Genomic DNA, 21,970 nt, shown 5'->3' with positions numbered 1-21,970 from the left:
TCTTGTTAAATTTAGCACAGATCTCTTATGCAAAAGGAAAGGAAATCTGCCCCAGTTACAGGGGCACTTTCTGGTGTTGCAATCACAATACATAATGATATCTGGTATTGAAATAGTGTCTTTAATGAGCAATAAATAAAAATACCATTTATTAGCACATTCACATGACTGGTCCACAAACCTGCCTTTCCCCATCATCTCTTAGCATACAATGCTTCTGCTGCAGCCAGGGATTCTGGGTAACGACATGCAAATTACAAAACGTACCAAATGTATTTAGTGACAAACTCCTGAAGGTATGAGTAGACGTGGCACTGATAGGAAAGAAACCTAGATAATTGTGTATTATAGTATACAATTGTTGTGCTACAGTGTTAGACATATTTGTGGATCCCCTGACTGAGGCACAGACATCCGTGAGGTTACTAAATATGCACCAGTGAGAATACACAAAGTAATGGATGTGTCCTGCTGACAGATCTGAAATACAAAGCTGAGGAACAAAAGAGAATGTTTCTTGTATAAAATATTTACAAAATCTTCTGCTCCTGGCAAATTCTTGATGACCTGCCAATATTTTCTTCTGTGATGGAAACACATTTTTCTCATGTGGGTTCTATTCCTGGTACGAAAGAAGACATCCTCAGGCGCATGGATCCGCATGGATTCTTTCGTACCATTATATTGAAAAGGGTTTGGAATATGGGTTTGGCTACAGGATTATAAGGCTATCTCGTATCTATATATTTTTGGACTCTCATTAAAGTTTCTATGTATGACTATTTGTTTATAGTGATTGCTAATTGTTATCACATCTATTTGCCCTGTTGTCATTTTCTTAATTTCACACTTTTCACTTTACAGCTCACTGATATATCACCTGATTACATTCACAGCTGCTGATACTTTCATTGTTAGAGTCTCTTTTATTCCTTTTCACTGTTCTATTCTGTAAGGAATCGGGGAACACGTCCTCTGCGACATGTTCCCTCCTTATCTGTCATCCCACAGTCCTCTACTCCGGCACCAGCGTGTGTGCGCACACCCCCGCTCTGCTTACAGAGCACGCACGCGCAGCTCTTCTAGAGTTTCACGGAGCTTGGCTCCGCCCCCTCAGACGCGCCGCACTTCTCTCGTGCGTGCACCGCTCCCCAGCTGTGTGGCAAGTATTCTCCCAGCCCTCTTGTCTCTTGCAGATAATCCTTGCATCTGCTGAGGCCGCGCCTCCGCTCCGCCTCCTCTGCTATTGGTTCCTGTCTGCTACTTATACCCAGAAGGATAGTTGGTGAAGATAGAGCACAGCTGCAGACGCCCTGCAATGTGAGGCAGGGAAAACAAAGCCAGGCCACTCCGCAATAGTAACAAAAAGTGTATTAAGCAAGCAAACACATACAGGGAACAAAAATAGAACAGATAGAACGCACCTACGCGTTTCGTACAATAGTACTTTATCAAGGTGAAGCAAGAGTAAAATAACAGCCTATTTATACCCACCTTAAACACTTCTAATCAACTGGGTTGCGGCGTCATGCGCCGGCAGCTGCAAGCAGTCGCGGCAGAGTGACGCGCATTCACAGGGATCAGGGTGTATCAGGCAGTACACAGGGGCTGCCACGTGACCTCCGTCGCATCCGACTGCCTGATACACCCTGATCCCTGTGAATGCGCGTCACTCTGCCGCGACTGCTTGCAGCTGCCGGCGCATGACGCCGCAACCCAGTTGATTAGAAGTGTTTAAGGTGGGTATAAATAGGCTGTTATTTTACTCTTGCTTCACCTTGATAAAGTACTATTGTACGAAACGCGTAGGTGCGTTCTATCTGTTCTATTTTTGTTCCCTGTATGTGTTTGCTTGCTTAATACACTTTTTGTTACTATTGCGGAGTGGCCTGGCTTTGTTTTCCCTGCCTCACATTGCAGGGCGTCTGCAGCTGTGCTCTATCTTCACCAACTATCCTTCTGGACTCCTTATCTGATGGACTGCACGCTACTGATCCTGAGAGTGCCCCCCCCGGATGTGCAGGTAAAGTGCCAATGTGCCTTATCTAAACCCTGCTATTCAATGGACATAGTTCATTCAATTATATACTGCTAGGGTGTTTATTGTGTACATCACAGTGGCTGTCCCAACTGACTCCACTTGTCACTTCCCCTACAGCTATTACGCATTATTGCCTTATTGAGGGGCACTCCGTCGTCGCCAGACCACCAAGCTTATGGTCTCAATCACAATTATGTTACAGAAGTTACCGGTCTGATTCTGAGCACCACATATACCACATTTCCTTGCTACTTATACCCTGCAGTTCCCTTCCTGCTTTGCTGAGCATAACCAGTTGTAGTCTTGTGCTTCCACGTCGGTTGTGCCTTGCTCCTTGTCCTTGTGCTTTCTCTCTGCAGTTAACCCTTCGTGTACCAACCCGGCTTGTTCTTGGATACTCCTGTGGATACTGACCCCGGCTTACCCTCGACTCTGCTGACTTCTCCAATCCCGACCACGGCTACACGGCCTACCACTATTCTGAACTCTCCAACCACAGACCACGGCTATACGGACTTTGATCATTTTAATCTCTCCAACCCAAGACCTTGATAAGTATCTGGACTAACCCAATCATTGGTGATCTCCCACGGTAGAACTATTACCTCCCCCCAGTAAGGTCACGCACAAGGCAGGAGGTATAACAGGAACGGTTTATTCTCTCTTCTGTACAGCACAGTAACAAGCAGGCTTCTGCCCGATGTAGTACTTCTCAGCTACCACTAAAGGATTTTCCCTGGACCGTCACCTAGCTCTTCCCTGTCTCACTAGCAGAGATCCAGACTCACTCTTCCCCGGAGGGAAGAGGACTTGAGAAGGCCCAATATTCAGTCTCTCTAATGTGTGACCGGCCTTCCTCAAGTGGGGAAAGGCACTGCTAAATTTGGGCGGTACCTGCCCTTAAGTACAGCCAGGAGGAGGGCACCAGGTCTGATTCATGGTTGGTCATGCCCAGGCCTGATGTCACCGCCTCCCGCTGTCACTCACGTTCAGCACCTAGGAGGTGGAAAACCCCATATCAACTACTGGAAAGGCCTGCTTATACCAGGGCTTGCTGCCAGGAGTGAAGCAAACTAGTAGCCACAGATGGCATGGCTACAGGTGATATACAGTACTTTAGCACACCCTAACTCTGTGAGATCACAGATCCTGTTAACAGGTAAATATTATTATGTAACACCTCTACCCCCGGCAAATAGAAGAGGGGCCCGACACCAAAGTGTCTCACTGTCTCCTAAAGTGAGGTTGCATATGTGCATGTGATGCTCAGCAGTCTTTCACCTTGTCTCTGAGGATGCTGGATCATGCATGGCTGGTTTGGTGAGCAATCAACAGATAAAGGGTGCCAGGAGCTTTTCTTTAACTTTATTTGAACAGTCCAATAATTGTCATGGAACAGAAATGCCCATGTCTGCCTTCTCTGTTTCACCCCCCCCCTCCCCCTTTCCTTGGTAGTTCTGCCTGCTAGCTGTATTTGGATGTTACTTTCCTTGCAGTTTCACTCCCAGTGCAGATGGAATGGATACATTATGTTGCCTTTTTTTCCTTCCCGTCTGTCACACCCCTGGTTGCCCTGGCAACATCTCCAGTCCTCCAAGTTAATGGGTTTTCCCATTCTCCCCTGTCCCTGCTGACAGTTAGTATGGCCTGACCCCTATCCCGGTGTCACAAGCAGTACCCACTGTCTTTTACTTCCTGACATTGGCAGAGTGAGTACATTCATGTTACACCCCTATGGCAAGGCCAATTCTTTTCACCTGCCCTTACTACAAAGCACCCACAGAGATATACCTTTCCAACACAAACATCTCATCCACAAGTGCCTGTTTTTATTGCTGCTTTCCTAAATAAAGTGAAGAAAATATACAGGACTTGTTATGCTTTGGAAAGAGGGCTGAGTTGAAGCTAGCTGGGTACATTCATACCCCAGACATGACCCTGGATCCAGAATAATAATACAACTTCTTCTTTAGGGGTACTCATGCCACATTCCCCAAAGAGGCATCATTGTTTCCCTTGTTGTCCCTTATAAAATAACAAAGGGCTTGGTTCCTGCCTGGGATCTGAAGATGGAGAGCCAAGTTCCTTCTATTTACAGATGTTACACCTGTAACTGGGCAGAATAAGGGAAGGGCTTGGCCTACAGGGTGAGCCTTTCCCGCACATTCTGGAAACCAGTGACTGGCCAATCACCTGTCTATGTGACTTGCAACATGAAATGAGTTACATGAAACCTGCAACACTCTACCAGGACCTGTAAAAGGGGGTAACCCCATAACTCACTGTAGGGACCAGGAAACCACTATGACAACTTATTATATCCCAAGGGTGCTACAATGATATATATTATCGTATTATACATTTTATTCTGTTTCATCTTCCATAGAGTGCATATATATTGTAGTATTATATTGCTAAGGCTATTGACACACGTTGAAACTCACAGAGGTGCATAAAAACCTTAATAAACTGACAATAACAAGAAACTCAAGAAACGTGCCATGAGCCCTCAGTAGCCTTATAGCCAAACACAATGTTATTCTGAAATAAGCAGAAACCATGCTGTGCCTAATTGGAGTGGTTGTAAATATTTCAATCTATTTAATGAGAAAAGCACATACTAGCAGCAATTGTGTGTGTTAAAGTATAGTATGTAAAGCCTCCTTGAAATTGATTTGTGCACAAGCTTACATTTATAGTGCATTTAAAAATAGACGCTCAAATCAATAAGAGGATGTACATTGGTCCAACAGTAACCTAATATAAAGGAGCCAATACAGATACTGTAGAAACTGTTCATGGACTCTTTCAAGCAGTGTTAAATAATTGGAGTTGTAAAGTACCATTCATTTTCTTGCAGATAAAAACATTTCAGAGTAAGTGAGCTAAAGCATTCAGCTGCAATTCTCACCAAAATATGAAAATCCTTCTGTTCAGTAGAATCTTTTTGTATTTCCCTAAAAATAATCATCTCTATGATTTATCTTTTTTTAACAAATTACATTTTCCAATCTCACATTCTAAAAGCATCTTATAAAACGACTGAGGTTTTTATATACGTCATTAGCTTTCAACGCACCATGTAAAGCTGCAGCGGCCGTTATTCGAAAACTTCATGCGGAATACCGATGTCATGACGTGGGATGTCTTCCAACCGTACCGCCTTAAGACGCGACGAATGGCATTTTAGAGTTCTGGTTTTTATTAAACACCTTAAAATGACACAGTAGCACAGTACTGTACACATTGCAATTCATTTATTTCATTGCACCCAAAGAAACAGAATCCACGAAATTCAAACAAAGCAATCGCAGGAAGCGCGGGTGCCTGGGGCGATTGGCGGCGTTCATGCCGCGTGGAGTACAGCAGCGCACACGAAATCGGCACCGTGATTTGTTTGAATAACGGCCGCTGCAGCTGTAAAAACAATAGAGCCTACTGTAGCTCTACAGTTGACATTCTGCTGTCTGGTGATATTAGTTTATAACCAATTCATTCAACTGTATTTCAAGAAAATAAGAATGGTAGAGATTATGCATGCATTAACAAGTAACATTAACCTTTTTGACTGTTTGTGTCTGAGGTCGCAATGAGGCAAGTAAAAATGCAATTCCATTTGTCTTTGACCTTGACTAAGTGACCTTGATAACCTTTTCAGTGGCGGTGGTCTAGTGGAATCCGGCATTTGCGGTTATGTGATCACTTCTGTAGGGATCATATGACCTCCACTGCTCCCGGCTGATGGAAACAGAAGTGGAGGGAGCTCCACTGGAACGTCAATAGAGCTACGGGCGTGCCAGGGCCCGTGAAGTACCATGTGCTACTGAAAAGGTTAAAGCAGCAGTCTCACCTAATTAACTTCGTTAATTTCAGCTATGGGAAGCTGCTGGTTCCTGATATACTTACCAGTGTTTCCTCACAGGGATTTAAATTGCTGTCCAATCAGAAGCCGCAACCTATGTCACTGCATCGTCCTATTAGACCGTGGGACCCGTGAGATTTGACTGCCATTTTGTTTCTCCTGGTGAGACACTTAACAGTAAGTATCTCGGGAATTGGCGGGTCCCCGGAAATAATCCGCAATATTTTCCCGCTTCCCATGCTGCAAACATCAATGTTAAAAAAAAACCCGACCAGATGAGATGGTTTTTTTCTGTCAATCGAGTATATACTCTAAGCTTAACCCACCTTGCCCCTATCAAAGAGCCAGTAATGACAAGGAAGGTGGAAGTGAGGTGGGGTTTTCCCTGTAGAAATTCCCGTTTAACACATTGACATCACACAAAAGAGAGTACAAAAAGGAGGTCCAACGTTTCAGCCACCTATACTTACACATTAACTTTAAAAAACGTTTAAAAATACTAAGAGGCATCCGATTTGTGATAAAAAAAAAAGCCAACACCGTGAATATGAAATTCACTCCAAGCTGTGGAACTCATATTTAGTATCTAAACTGATGATATTTAGTTTAATAAGTAGGATAGCAGACAACACCTGCAATGTAGTCACGGAATATACTGTATGTACCGAGTGTGTGATACTGTACATTGGCACTTTTAATCATAGCCTTGAATAAAATGTCTATGCAAGGAACAATGCAGAACTGTTGTATTGTCTGGGAATAACAGAGTGATATTGGTTAATGCATCACTCAAGTGATGCAGCCTCTTTCATTAATATAACCCAATTTCTCATGACGCCAATGCTATCTACCACTTAGTACTGGATTGGTGCCAGTGCAAACGCTTTATACCTCTGGCCCTTCCTATTAAAGAATGCACCGGCTTGTAGAAGGATGAGCTTTCACATTTAGATCAATCTAGAATTATTCCAGTCAATCCGCATCTTTTCAACATTTGGAAGCAAAAGTGGTAGCCTAGAAAGTAGTACACATATAGCAAGTCTGCCGTGATATCACAGGATAACGCCATGGAATTGAAACTGAATTTTCCCTTTAGAACAAACCTGTAATTTAACATATACAGCAGCACGACTGTCATCATCCTCTCCACCACTAAAACTAGAAACTCAGCATGCCCTTGTAAGTAACAGCTGTGTCCAAGGGTAGCAGACTACTTTTTCTGAATCAATACAAAGTCACTTAAAGCAGGAGCACAGATCCTGTTACCGTAATGACACTTGAAAACCAATATTTAGAGATGTGCACTACTTGACCCAGTGTTTTGGTTTTGGGTTCAGTTCTAATTTTTCTTTCTTTTTTGTTTGTTTTTTTTCTAAAACGTGTCACAAGGTTTTGATTTAGGATTACGGGGAAAATGTGAATTTAAAATTACATACCGTACATGTAATCTGGAGCTGTTTTTATCTTCCTATGTAAGTATTTCTGCCGTTTGCCAACTATTTAATAAAAATAATGATAGTATGTTACTGTAATATATATATTATAAATCAACAGATAGGTTTCTAAGTAACAAATACATTTAAAATATAAATATATTATTTTTTAAAGTCACAAGTACCGATATAGGTATGTTAGTTGTTAGTTTAATTGTTTTTGTACCTGCGTTAGAACTGATTGACTGGTTAACAGATAGACAGGAGACAAGTCAGATGGTGGTGATAAAAAAAAAATGAATAGAAATTGGATATGACACAGATAACCAAATCCTCATGGAGGCACTAGTCTGGACTGGATTGTTTGATTGAGACAAGTCAGAGGGTGAGTGGCTTGTTTCTGCTTAATGCTAAATCCAGTAATCTAACCCTGGGGTGCGCAAACTGGAAGGGCACGGCGCTTGCAGAGGCCCCACGCTCTTCCCCCAAGGCAATTGAATTAATGCCGTGGGTCACGTGAGGCCTCTGCAACATCCCTTATCTTATCTTCGGCGACGCGTCGTTATGGCAACGTGGCGTAATTTGATGCTGCGGGTCACGTGATGTCACGTTGCCATGGCAATACGACATCACGTGACCATGCGGCATTATTTGACGCTGAAAACAAGGTAAATTGGGGGGGCGAAAGCAGGCAGAAGGGTGCAGCGGGGAAAATTTGCGCTCTCCTGATTTAACCAATAAATTCATTATTAGTGTAGCCATATCTGTTTTGGCTACTAATCTGACCACCCTGACACACAAACCCTGGTAACAGTGCAGGCAGTGACAGGACCAATCCTGGGTTTTCCCCACCAGCAGCAGTTCCCTTGAGTGACAGAGGAGGAGGTGGGCTAAGGCCTGTGTTCTGCCCAATAAGGGGCTCAGACCTTGGACCTTCCTCCTCAGTACTTAAGGGGCTGCACTTCCTAAATTTAGGTAGTTGTCTCTCCCCTTGAGAGAGACTGGTCTCACACAGAGGTGTTCAGGCCTCTGGCACCTGCTGTCCCATCCCATTGGAGAGTGGGGGGTGATTTACCGTACCTCTGACTCTAATAGGGAGACAGGGAAGAGTTTGGACTGCCCTTGGTGCCCAAGCCAGGGGTGGAAGTCCAGGGACCATCCAGAGGAAAGAGAGCCACAAAGTGATTGCTGTTTGGCGGTGGGCTGTGCAGTATATGCTGTTGTATGCAGAGAGAGAATAAAGACTGTTCCAGTTAAAATATACTCCTGCCTGGCGTGCAATCTATCAGGGGGAGTAGAGTGTAAGTTGTCCTGTAGGGATTGCCTTCATATTCCTGGAGCTTGCAAGAGATGGAGGCGTTGACACCCGAGTGAGAATGAACCAGCTAGTACCCCAGAAGAGTATCCTGACGTCCCCCAAAACTACCGGCGGACCCCTCCGTATGCTGTAGGCCAGCAGATACCAGCACTACACACCTGGTAGCAAGACAAATCTCCCAGAGGGTGGGGGGGAAACACTGCTACATTTGGAGGCGCTGCTGAGATCAACAGGACGGGTTTTCCACGAAGCAGAACAGAAAAAAAGTATGCTTCCAAAGTGAGTACTAAGGAAGGATGGGAGGCTAGGTGTTCGTTATAGGGGACTCCTGCATACCATAACAGAGGCCCAACTTCCCTGCCAGGGAGCTGTAGCACATGCTGACCTAAAGGGTAACCTGTGAAGAGGCAGATTGCTATTGCTCTCGTTCTAAGTCACCCTGAGGACTGATTCATGTGGGACGCCTGGTGGGGGCGTTTTGGTCGCCAGGGGTCCAGAAACCTCTGGAATGTGACTGCAGTGTCAGGGCCATAACGGGGTGACTTAAAGTACTGCTGGGTAGTGTCTACGGAGGGGTGCCCGAGTCATGGGTGCCATGAACCTCTGCTGGAGGAGCTACTAACTGTACTACTAGCAGCTGAGGCACAGAGAGCCACAGCGTATTGACATTTTGACTGTTATCGTGTGCAGCATACTGGAGGGAGTTTTGCCTAGCCTGGGGTATATACACAGCTACCATGTGTTGCAGCAGTTTGAGGAGAGCAGGTTCCCTCCAAAATTCTACTCGAAATTGTGAATCCAGTGAAAGGGGATAGACCGGACAGAGTTTGCCATCTAAAATGGCGGTTGCTGACGAAAACGGGGACCGCATGGTGTTTGCAAATGAGTTGCAAGCCTTTTTCTGCAAAGATCTGCAAAGGTTCGGCGCGAAAGCTGGAGCCGCGCCCACCAGCTATGATTGGCTCAGCGCAGAGCCAAAGTCACGCCCTTCTACAGTGCAGTGAAATCCAAATCTGTCATGCGCTCTGGCATACAGCTGCAGAAACTGACACCCTAACGTGTCAGTGAACTGACAAAGTGGAACAGTGCTGGGAGGGCATCCCCTTCTACAGTGCCCCTACTTTTGACTCCACCAGAGGGAGGGGCCCAGGAAACTACCAATCAGCAGAGACTGTCTGTGCTGAGGGAGGAGCCGGATGTGAGTTGCCGCACCCTCAGTTCCTCGGAGCTAGCCAGCTAAGCAGAGCTCAAAGTATTGTGTTGCTTTGGAACTTTGCTACCCAGCATTATACAGTACTATCATGTCCGAGTGTAGGATAACCAAATACCAGCTACCAGGAGGCTTCCTAGTAGTAGAGGTGGTTGGGCAATGCTTTATTAAATGTGTCTGCCCGCAGTGCGACTTCTCCGGTGGAGACGCAAGCCTTCTACATGCGGCCTGTGGTGTTGCTGTCAGCGGTGCCACAGAAGGGAGACAAGGCTGTTACACCAATCTGTGTGGCCAAAGATAAGACCATGGATGCGGATACTTCAGTGGGCCCGTGGGCCCTAGTGGACACTCCAGGGGGCCTGTGTGCTAAGGGTAAGGGTAGACGCCGTCGGGTCCCTACTCTTGTAAATCCTCCATAACATCTAATTTCTGTGATTACTTTTACAGCCTGATTTATGATCCCCGCAGCCGGGGGCTGCAGGGGCAGACAGAACTCAGCAATGCCTGCAGGGGAAAGCAGTCATGGGCAGCCCTTTGGCAGACATGGAGGCGTTACGGCAGCCACCTTCCAAGACTCCAGGGATGGTAAATCAGGCTACATGCCTATGGACACATCATTAATAATGTGTTTCCCAACATAAACACCCCTTCCCAAAGCAAACTGCTCAAGGTGTATATAGCAATAGACAAAAAAGCCCCAATGCACATCCAATATGGCAAATTATTTAGTTAATTACTATATTTTTTTCTATGTTTTTTCTTCTCATTAATATTATGTCCTGGGCACAGAGATACTGTATAATAATACATGGTTGCCTTAAATGAACAGTGGTAATACCTTCACTTTACAGACATGTCATGGACAAAATGGGTAATTAAGTTCAATACTTTAGCCAAAACATTTCAAGGTTGTGGAAGGTGTATAGAAATATGAACTTAGTAAATATTCATGAACATAACTGATATTGTATAATTGCTTCCCCCCTCCCCCTCTCCCCCCCTCCCTATTTAAGGAAAATAAGTGTCAAATAGATGATGAAATAATCCATTCACATCATATTGATAAATATTTATAAAGTAAATAATCTAACATAGTAATACTATATCCCCAGAGAGAATATAACACTTAGGGACCAATACATTAAATGGCGACAAATCTAAAGCAGATTTGTACTATATTAAAAGAGGGTTAAGTGCAATAAAAATTCTCCCATTTTTTCCTGTATCATGCACAAAAACTATAAAATCTTTAAACCGCATCTACAAACAGATTTTATATCAAAAGAGAGGAGTCCCTAATCCTAATGTGAATCTCTAGGATAGTGACTCTTAAAGGTGGTATATACTTAATACGTAAAAAAACAGTTGAATAATAAAATAAAATATCTAAAAATAATAATGAATTTTTAGACTCCAGTGGACATCTTTGCTACTAAGGGGTGGGCATGGTTATTATTTGCATTCATCAACGAATGTTAGCATCCACACCAGGCTTACTTCCTGCTTGGCAAACTAGATAGGGACCCTTGCATCAGCTGATAGAAGTGACTGGTGTTGGGGCTAACTGGGTAAGTAAAGGTTGGCAAAATTGGAGAGAAAAAGGACCCAGTGATAAGCACTCTATCCCCAGACTGGATGATTTCTAATTTAAAACAATTTCTTTATTGAACCAATGGATAAAATAATGGGCATTAAGAACATATTAAATGACGCATAATAACCAATAGGAGAGATGACACTCCGGATAATGGATAATTATCCATTGGTTCAATAAAGAAATTGTTTTAAATTGATCAGAAATCATCCAGTCTGGTGATAGAGTGCTTATCATTGGGTCCTCTCTGTCTCTCTCTCTAAGGCCTCGGCCATGTTACTTGCTTGCTGGCGGAGGCGCGCTCAGGCGCGCTCCCGCTCAGCACTGAGCCCCTACAGCCGCAATTAGAGCGGCTTTAGTGGGGGCTCGCCTACGCTTCCGCAAGCGCGTGGAAGCGTAGGTCTTGGGAAATTTAAAATTTCCCCGCTTGCTGGCGCGCAGGGCCGGTCACGTGAGCGGTTCGCCCAATGAGGGCGAACCAGCTCTGTGAAGTCACTGGCCCGCCCCCGTCCCGCCCCCGTCCCACCCCCGGTCCGCCCCCTGACAGCGCGCAGGGCAAGCAACCGCAAGGCCAGGGAAAGCACCCGCTTTCCCTGATCCTCAGCGCGCCTCAGCACGCCAGCGGGGAGCCTGGCCGAGGCCTAAGTTTGCCTTACTTCATGCTTGTCGAGCTCATATATTTATCACACATTATATATTCAGGCAAGCTGTCCACTGTACAGTATTTTGCCTGCATGGAGCAGGTGATAACATCCGCAATACTTTACCTATCAATTCCAATATCAGAGGTCATTTAAGAGATCACTTTATTTCACATAAAGCCTCCTTAGTAAAGACATTTGCACTCTACATCAAACTAAGCTGCGGAAGGTCTGCAAGAGACATTTCCTTGTGAAAATGGCTGTTTTCAATTGAAAGCCGACTTAATGCAGTTTAATGCACCCGAATGCTCCAATTACATTGTGAGTAAACTACAGAGAACCTATTTCATGGCAATTACAGTATGTAGTGATACACTGTAACATACAGTGCTGAGCCATTGTGATACTGAGGTTGTAAGGTGCTGAGCTCTGCTTTCATGGCCTTTAATTTCAAGATGGCTTTGTCCAATGGGGCCATGTTACTGTACTTCTCACTTCCATATGAACTCTACTGGTTAAAGCATGTGAGCTACCCCCCCCCCCCTTTTAGTTAGACCCCTACGATTGTTTCTTGAATCTTTGTTCTTCACATAATAGGTAGATGTGCCACACGCCTGCATATAATGTTGACCGATATTCATAACTTTTCATTAAAATAAATCATGACTGTGCAAATAAGTGTAGCCAGAATTAAAGTCCCCAGTAACATTCAGATATTGGAACAACATTAAGATATGGGAAATACAACAAAATCTTGATACCATATAGAGTACAGTTGTTGTGTATTAAATCAGCTGTTGCCCAAATACTTCTTGGTGCATTTTAAAAGTTGTCCAGAATTCTCATCCATTATAATTCTTCTAAAACTGGGACTCCTTTCAGCCACTGGCAGCTTCACACTGTTTAGGAACCTCTTTCACTGCCCCCAAATATTAATTTACAAATGTAGTAAGCCATTACATATATCATAATGTAAGGGAAATATATCATCGTTGTAGAGGTAAAAGTCATTAACTACATTCATTGAGTAGAGGAAAAGGCGATTAAATGTTCTTTTTGACATTATTTCAAAATCATACTTAATGAGTTTTATGTTTTGGTAAATTCTGAACTATGACTAAATAGGCACTTAATGGGTTTTTCAATGGAAATATCAAGAAATTCCAAGTCAAGGAGTGCATTTAGTGAGTTTTTGCCAAGAAAGCACTTAATCAGTTTTACCTCTACAATGACGATATGCATCGTTTGTTGTCCATAAGCTACTATGGAGACCACTAGTAAAGGTACAGAAGATAAAGAATAAATGTTAACAAAACTTGGCGGAAATTACCATTGTCATTTTTTTTTGTTAGCCAGGTAGGAGGAGTCTATTAATCTCAAACAAACAAAAAAAACCAAAACATTTTTATTATGTGCCATTGTTGTGTTATCGTCTCCTCTGCATCGACTGGCAGTGTCAATTCATGATAAACAGACATACAGTATCGATCAGGAAGAAAGGAAAATAGAGTGAAGTCCCTGTTAAACTTACCCAGAATAGCCACTACTTCATCATCCTGGATCACTTCCAAAGAGCCCGAAACCACAAAGCAAAGTGTGTCAATACTTTCTCCGGCGTGGTAAATTAAATCCCCAGGGGCACAGTGCACAGTCTGAAATTCCATTGCCAGAGCTCGCAGACACCCATCACTGGCCAATCTGAATGCGGGATGTTCTTTGAAAACCTTGCGGTTCAGGTGCACACAGATGTCAGCTCGCATGTCCTTTGGGCAAATCTGCAAGACCTGAAAGAAGACCCAAATAATCATCATTTACAGAAGCATCGGGATCTTTCTAGAGTAGGGAAGGACTTATTAGCTGCAAAATGATTTACAAGGTACAGTCCTGTGTAAGTTCTATATACAGCAGGGGTCTCAAACTCAGTCCTCAAGGGCCACCACCAGGCCAGCTTTTATGGATAAACCTGCTCCAGCACCTGTGCTGAAACAGGTATATCCATAAAACCTGGCTTGTTGGTGCCCCTTGAAGACTGAGTTTGAGACCCTGATATACAGTAAGACGGCACATTGATTATACATATGTGCATACACTATTATACTCTTAAAATGCTGTTTTAAGATGTCTTCCTGCTCCAAATACATATGAATACTTTACGGATGCTGATATATAAATGGTCATGTTTCCAATGCTAATTCCTTAATTTTTATAACTAGACAGAAAAATTACAGGCACTGCCCAAAAATATTAAGCATTCTCATGTAGTCTGCTTAAAAACATGTTCAAACCTTCAGGTCATTAGAGATTTGAGGACAACCCTACAGTAATTCAGCATCTTGTTAGCAGGGCTCAAACATTGGGAATAAGTAATAAACAGATACTTTATCTGAATATAACTTAATACCAGAAATGATTACTGTACTTCCACGGCCGGCACCACTGCTGCTGTCAGGTCAGCTTCACAATGTCAAACTTCCAAAGGTTTGAACGAGCTGCCTTTGGGGGGGTCTGATTCTGTGCTTTCTTACCCCAGGTTTAACTGTGCAAGATGTTATGGAGCAGGCAAAAGCTTCAGAGACAGGAAGCTCCCCAAATGACATACAGTACAGTAGAGGTGTAGCAGAACTCAAAGGCACTGCTAACCACCGTTGGTTGGGTTTAGAAGCTATGCAACTGCACTCATGAGTTCCTACTTCAGAATACTTTAATCTGCTAACACATACATAAATACATAGCAAAAAGAAGAACAAATACTAGTACTGAAGTGGTTGAGACTATATTTTTTTTTAATTAATTTGTGCTCATCTATAAAATAACCCGCCCGATATATGATAGTGTGCAATAGATTGTAAGTATAATGACAGCAGTGACTGAGAGACTGTAGCAACCCAGACATCACTATTTATGAATGCTCAAGGACAGGCATTTATTGTCCAATAAGTTAAGGCTACAAAAATATAATAACAAGCTGCAGTTCAAGCAATATCCTACATGTGTTTTTTTTTTTTAAATAAATTAGTTCTGTACTATGAGAAAATACTTGTAGCATTTAAGGGGGAAAAAAATGTAAAGACATTTTTAATGTTTCTAATGTAGGAAGTCATTTTGTATCTATAGAAACCATTTCCAAAGTCACAGCCCCTTCTGATAGAATCTGACTCTTGAGCCCCGCTCTCTATCTAGCAGTGCACCAATTGTGTCTAGTAACTGCCCAGTCACATGATATTGCTGGACTACATTGCCCACAATGCTGTGCAAGAACTGAATTAAGGAGAACGGATCGATCTGCAGCTTAGCTAATAACTTGTCAGTGTGCAGATTGTATTGATGCACATATTTAATGGAAAAAAATAAAAACACATTTTTTAAAACGGCAGCTTGAACTGCAGCTTTAAACACAGTCTGGGACTTGCATATTTTGTTATCTGTATACTTTCGTTTAAAGTTTACATTAAAAATAAAATCTTGGAGCCATGGTACAGATAAGCAATAAAGTAACTTTTAAAGCGTAAATAATTCTAAAGTTTACAAGAGTACATCAATGTGTCAGCTTCTAGATGCACAGATGGTGTGACGCATTACCAAAGACACTCTTGGAAATGGATTTATCCCATGGGTTTTATCTAATGTGGTATCAAAGAACCAATCAATACTTCACTATCTCTTGTGTATGGATATTATTGACTGTCAAGTATATTTGCCTTCCGAGAGAAAAAAACATTAGTTCTCGGAAAAGTGAGCATCATTTGAGTAACGGTTGAACTGGTTAGTAATACAGTAAATACAAATATATCAGCAAATGTATACAGATGCAGCCACTAGTATCCGAACACTTGCCTTGGAAAATCTGGGGCAATCTCACAGTAAATGCCTCAACAGTAAATGCCCCCTGCCTCAGATTAACACAGCAGGGGGTCCCTTCAGTGCCATTCACACTGAATGGGACAGTAGGGACCACTGCTGTGTTAATCCGATGGGCCATTCGGAATCTCACAGAAATGTTGAGGCATTTACTGTGCGATGCCTTAGTTTTTACCCAGGCAAGTGTTCGGATACTGGTGGTTGCATCTGTATGTATGTATGTATATATATATATATCATGTAAGACATAGACACAAAATCACTTTGCAAGTCATCACTAGGGCTACCTCAAGTGCTTTCTCGGTATCTATTTATATTGTTCTATCCTTTTATGTGCATTTAAAAACAAGCAGCAACTACACCTATGATGCTACAATATGGGTGTTTTATATTGAGTGTTTTTATCTTAATGTGCAATGCTTCATCTGGTACAATGTGGAGACAGCCTGCAGCTGGCTAATAATTGAGGGAGCCTTATGTTATATTTAGTCAATGGCATATTCTTTATGGCATTTAAGACATTGTTACACACCAATATTAATGTTAACCATGCAAGGATAATATGAATGAATGAATGCATTATCACTTACCTTTTCAGTATCTATGCCTCTAGACATTGACCAGGTAGAAACAATATAGTCCATGACACGCTCACTCAGACCTTTGGGTACTTGGTATAGTTTAAGGAAGTCTCGGACGCTGTTCAACATTTCATGGTACCGGTTTGTGTTGGCATACATTTGTTGGAAGATTGTTGTCACATTACCAAAAATGGTTGCATACAGAAGAGCTAAGAAAAAATACACAACATTTTTTCAAAATGTGTTGGTCACATATTGTGTAGGATACTTCAAAAGATAAAAACAGCATGTTCTCAAAAGTAAAATCAGCGCTTCGCATTTCAATAGCAATTGAGTAATGAGTAGAACATAAGAGTGCAATGCACTTATTTGAAATCTCTGTTGTTTGCAGTGTAGGTCTGTGGACGTTGGGCAGAGTATGTAAGGATAAATGCACAAAAGCCAGGGCCTTTACAAGCCAATTAAAGTGTTATTACACAATAAGTGTCCAACTGGAACAATCTTCAGACCAGGCCTGACAGTTGGCATCTAGCCTAGGGCACTTGTTTAATTGTAATCAGCAGAGTTAGATAAGTAGATGGAAGTTGGTCAAGGTTTCCTGCCAATTACTTCTGCTCTCCAGGGCATCTCAATATAGCCTCAGTTTACCCAAATTCTGTCCAGAAACCACAAGTATACTGTTGTCTTCTGACCTACTAGATGGCATTACCATGCTTCCAGCTTAAAGCGCCAAAACATGTAGAATTGTGCCATACATTTGCTTAAATGTATTTATTACAGGATTGAAGCAGGGGTCTCCGGAGCTGAACTGCATTAATTTCAATTCCAGGGACCCTCTGCTTCCAGAGATACTTACCTCTGTAGGGGTACCAGTATCTGCAGCCAGGGAACTTTTGTGCCTAACAAAATAGCGGCATTTAAATTTCCAACGTCACACAAGCCAATAGGAAGCTGTGACATCAACCGTTGCGGCTTCCTATTGGCCCATGTGACCTAGACATTGAAACTACACAGAAATACTAGCACCCCCTACGGAGGTAAGTATCTCTAGAAGCAGGGGATCCCCAGAACTGAAACTGAAACAATACTGTGACAGTATAGTGTCCTGAGCTCATGGGGAGGAACACAAGCATGTGTGCAGACTGCAAATAGGTAGGTAGTATAGCTGTAAAAAATCACTGCAGGAGCTGTCATGCCCCACAATGCCTTGCCATTATGGGTGCAAAGCATTGTGGAGAGAGACTTTGAAGGCTACTACTATTATTGACAACTATACCACCAATGCCAAGGTGCAGTTTGGGGCCTTACTACAGTACGTGCACAGTCCCAACAAGGGCTCAGGAAACCTCTATACTGCCTGGTATCCACCATTACATATTTTTTTTTTATAGCGAACCCCTTGGAGACACCTCACGAACCCCCAGGAGTTCCCAAACCCTCTGTTGGGAATCACTGGTCTAAGCAATGAGCCTAGAGGATGTTGCTGATAAACTTACATTCCTAAGCTATTAAATATATATCCCTGGTAGCGAACATTCTTTTTGCAGGAAACATCCAAGACACAGAATATATACCTACAGTATTAAGTCTTTCAAATACAATATTTCCCTATAGCGTATACCGCACAAGAAACATACTTTCACCAAGGGCCTGAGCAAACAATGTACAGGTAAAATAAGTGAACTTACATTATTTTATTTGCCAATAAAAATTATTACATGGCACACGTAATATCACACATGCATTATTAAGATTAATTACTCGCTCTCCGACACTCCTTTAAGTAAATACAGAGAATACATATTTTTAAATCATGCTTATTTTAAAGAGAGCATTTTTGATAAATAGTCTAATCAAAATCCAGCTGTCACATTGGAAGATTTAGGTGCTGATTGTGCCAAAGTGACCGTTTGAACCGTTTTTATTCCCCACCAATTTACTGTCATGTCCACATCTTTTGACCATACCATTGACAAACGACTTCATCTCAAAATTTCTAATTAGGGTGGGTTCGAATATAAAACAACTGTGTACAAAAAGAAATAACAGTTGGTGTAAATATACAGGTAAATAGCTGTATGTTGTAGATCAGGGGTGCGCAAAGTAGGGGGCGCAAGATTATTTTCATGGGGCGCGGACTTCACCTACCTTTCCTCGGCGCCGCGTCACCATGGCAATGCGACAGGGTCTTGTGACGTGCGCATCGCCATAGCAACGCGCGTCAAATGACACCGCGGGGGTCACGTGACGTCACGTGACCCCGCGCGTCATTTGATGCTGGATATTGGGTAAGGAGGGGGGGAGCGAGCATAGGAGCTGGCAGGCAGGGGGGGCGCAGCACAGGAAGTTTGCGCGCCCCTGTTGTAGATTTTGACCCAGGGAGAAGATAATGTAGTCTCGGCTGTTCAGAAAAAATGAAAGATACATTTTCTGCTCTCATTACCACAACTACAATGGATTTTCCTTAAGAGTACCTCATAAGAGAGGAAGAAATTGTCTATGGGGATATATCTCAACACAGGGAAAGTGCACATAGACATTTGTTTTGATGCATTGCTTCAATTGTTACTTGCGTCTGCAACAAATGTAAGAAAGGGTTTCATACATGTAATAGAAATTGTTGGACAGAGCAATTTACGTCACCTCAGACCTCGCAATTTTTTTTTTGGACAAAGATACAAAATAAAAAAGTGACGCACAGATACGCAGAACTTAATACGTCTCATTATAATCTGTGCCTCATGTCACTCATCCCTAACTCCTCCTATTGTCACTCCCCAAATCGCAAGCTGACGCAGCTGGAGCAAACCTTGGAGCAAAGATCTTCATACATTGACGCAAAGAGACACAAGGTGAAAATTACGCAATTTACATACATTTTGCCTTGATACATCTTCCCCGATACAGTACTGTATGTTTCTAATTTGGTATAACCATAACAAGCACAACTAAAGCCAAAACCAAAAAGTCAATGGTGGTGGGGAACAGAAGACAAGGGAGGAAAAAAAGAATTCGGAGTAAAGTCTAATGTCATATGACAACCCCAAAGTGCTTGGTGTTTCTAAAGCGATTCCCCCAATAAAACAAAATGAACGATAGGTGATTAAAATGAGTTCAACCACAGAAATTGCTAAACTGCTCCCTTTTCTCACTTCCAGGGTCGTGCTGATGACCACACACTCAAGGTCACAAACTCAATGTGCATTTTATACTGAAGCTTCTTCCATGGGTAGTGTCAGGGATGGGTTTTGAACCCTGGTCTCTGCACTCCCAGGAGTTCTTACTCTCTGCCACCTGGACTGTTGCTTCCTTATGGCTGTTTCTGCAAAGATCTTTTCTGAGGCTGCTGATTGCCTCCTGACCGATACCTGTTTGCTATCAGCAAATTGTATAAATCTCCCCTTCCTCTTCCTGGGTGTCTGATTAGTGAGATTTTCCCACAAATCTAGCTTGCTGCCACATCCTGTTTGACACCTATTCGTGTATCAGACTTTAACTATGTTGCTTCTCTCCTATTCTCAAGCCGGCTTGTTTCTGACCACCGCTACGTGCCTGCTGCCCGCCTCTGACTATTCTCCAAAGAAAAGGGGAGTGGGGGACTGCATCAAGGGACAAGGAGAAACAGAATAAACTACATAGAGCAGTATTGCAGGAAAAGCATGTGTTCAAAAAATGAAGTAACCTCCAATAGTTCTACTCACAATGGCGTGGTAAAATTAGGCAAATCACAATCAGTGGCAGTGGTACATTATGTGTTGAGTGGTCTTTAAAGTTTAGTGATCAAAGGAGAGAGAAACACAAGAAATAGTGCGGACGATATCGGCAGTATCAAAAGTTATTTATCGCACAATAAAAAGCCCTCCAGAGTCAAAACTTAGAACAAGTAAGTTCTTTTACGCAGTAAAAACAATATATATGGGACTCCCGAGCACAGGGTGAGTCACCATATCACGATACCGCTGTCTATGGGTCTGTTGCGATGGAGCATCTGGCGGTGTCACTTATGGTTACGGCAGCACGGAAACGAAGACCAGACCTTTCCTGATCCTCTTGTTCATTGTCACCGGTAAGGACTCAACATGTTTCGCTGGGCTGCAGCTTCATCAGAATTCTGACCATTGCCTGTCCTCTGATCACTGCTACCTGCTTGCCAGTCATTTCCAGCAACTGGACTCCACCCTGTAGTCACTCCCCATGATAGAAAATCAGGCCCTTATGGAGCCCGCTGAAGCAGAATCCGCTCAGGCTCAGCAAGTGACCACCATGACACAAGTCGTTACAGACTTACAAATTCAAGTCTCTGAGATTTAAGGCCAAGTCATTGAGTTACAAAGTCAGTTCTTTGAACTACGTGCTAACCCTGTTACTGCCTTGATTCTTTGAAACCAAACTGGGCATGTACATAGTCGGCTTAATACAGAAACTCAGCTGCAGGATCTACGTACTTCCCAGCCAGTCTCACCCGCCCAATCAGTGTGCAGTCTGAGTCTACCAAAGAAAAATAGTCCTTTGTTAAGAAACCTGCAAGACATCTGGATGCTATGCTATGCTCATACATTGCAAAAAATACACCTCCCCCCCCCAACACATACAGTACAGTATTGGGCAAAATAACTATTATCCAGATATGGATAATAGCTCATTTGCCCATCATTAAATAAAACATTAGCCAGCCAGCAGAAATAATGTAAATAAACCTTTCTACTTAACCCTGCCAGCATGAAGAGCGTCCTCACAGCATACTGCAGGGCCATGTCCTCCGTTGCCAGAAAGAATACAATAAATAATACAATCTAATGGCCCTAACCCCTTAATCACCTTAGCGGTTATAGCCGCTATAGTAATTAAGGGGTTAACCCAGGGTTAACCCACCCTCCCCGCTACTAACTACTACTAATACATTGACTGCTAATGTATTAATCTGTGCCCATTTAGGGTTCAGATCAATACAATGATAGCCAATGCATTTTTTTTTCAAATGCTTTTATCTATTGATTGTTTTGTTTTAATTTTCTGTTTATTGTTTGGCTTACATTGTTTGTAATTTGGATGGCTGTTTTTTATTTAATTTTTCAATGGTTTCGCATTTTAATTAATTATTTATTATGTTGGCTACTAGTTTTAATTGATGTGTTGGCTATTGGTTTAATTAATTAATTGATTTGTTGGTTAGTGCTTTAAATGATTTAATTGATTGTCTAGTGCTTGTATTTATTTAATTGGTTGGCTAATGGTTTTATTTCTTGAAATGTTGTGTTTAGGTGCTTGTGTATATATGTTTTAATATTGTGTATTTTTGGCCTTGAGGTTTTTTTTATTAGGGTGACCATTGAGTGCTATACAGGCATACCCCGCTTTAAGTACACTCACTTTAAGTACACTCGCGAGTAAGTACATATCGCTCAATAGGCAAACGGCAGCTCACGCATGCG

The 21,970-nt window shown here is 42.6% G+C and overlaps 1 protein-coding gene across 2 annotated transcripts in view; it reads right to left on the bottom strand.

Annotated features, from left to right (window-relative positions):
- KCNH1 (potassium voltage-gated channel subfamily H member 1) overlaps positions 1 to 21,970 on the bottom strand; it is a 408,948-nt gene that overhangs the window by 170,699 nt on the left and 216,279 nt on the right. For both annotated transcript variants that reach the window (XM_075595705.1, XM_075595706.1), the window contains 2 exons: positions 16,548 to 16,747; positions 13,631 to 13,883 (listed from right to left, as the gene is read on the bottom strand). In XM_075595705.1, coding sequence (XP_075451820.1) covers positions 13,631 to 13,883; positions 16,548 to 16,747 — 453 coding nt within the window. The remainder of the gene's footprint in view (positions 1 to 13,630; positions 13,884 to 16,547; positions 16,748 to 21,970) is intronic.

This window comes from Ascaphus truei, chromosome 4, assembly GCF_040206685.1.
Source record: "Ascaphus truei isolate aAscTru1 chromosome 4, aAscTru1.hap1, whole genome shotgun sequence".
NCBI classification, from domain to species: Eukaryota; Metazoa; Chordata; class Amphibia; order Anura; family Ascaphidae; genus Ascaphus; species Ascaphus truei.
Note: the sequence above shows the minus strand (reverse complement) of the source record. Positions and strands in the feature narration are given on the sequence as shown.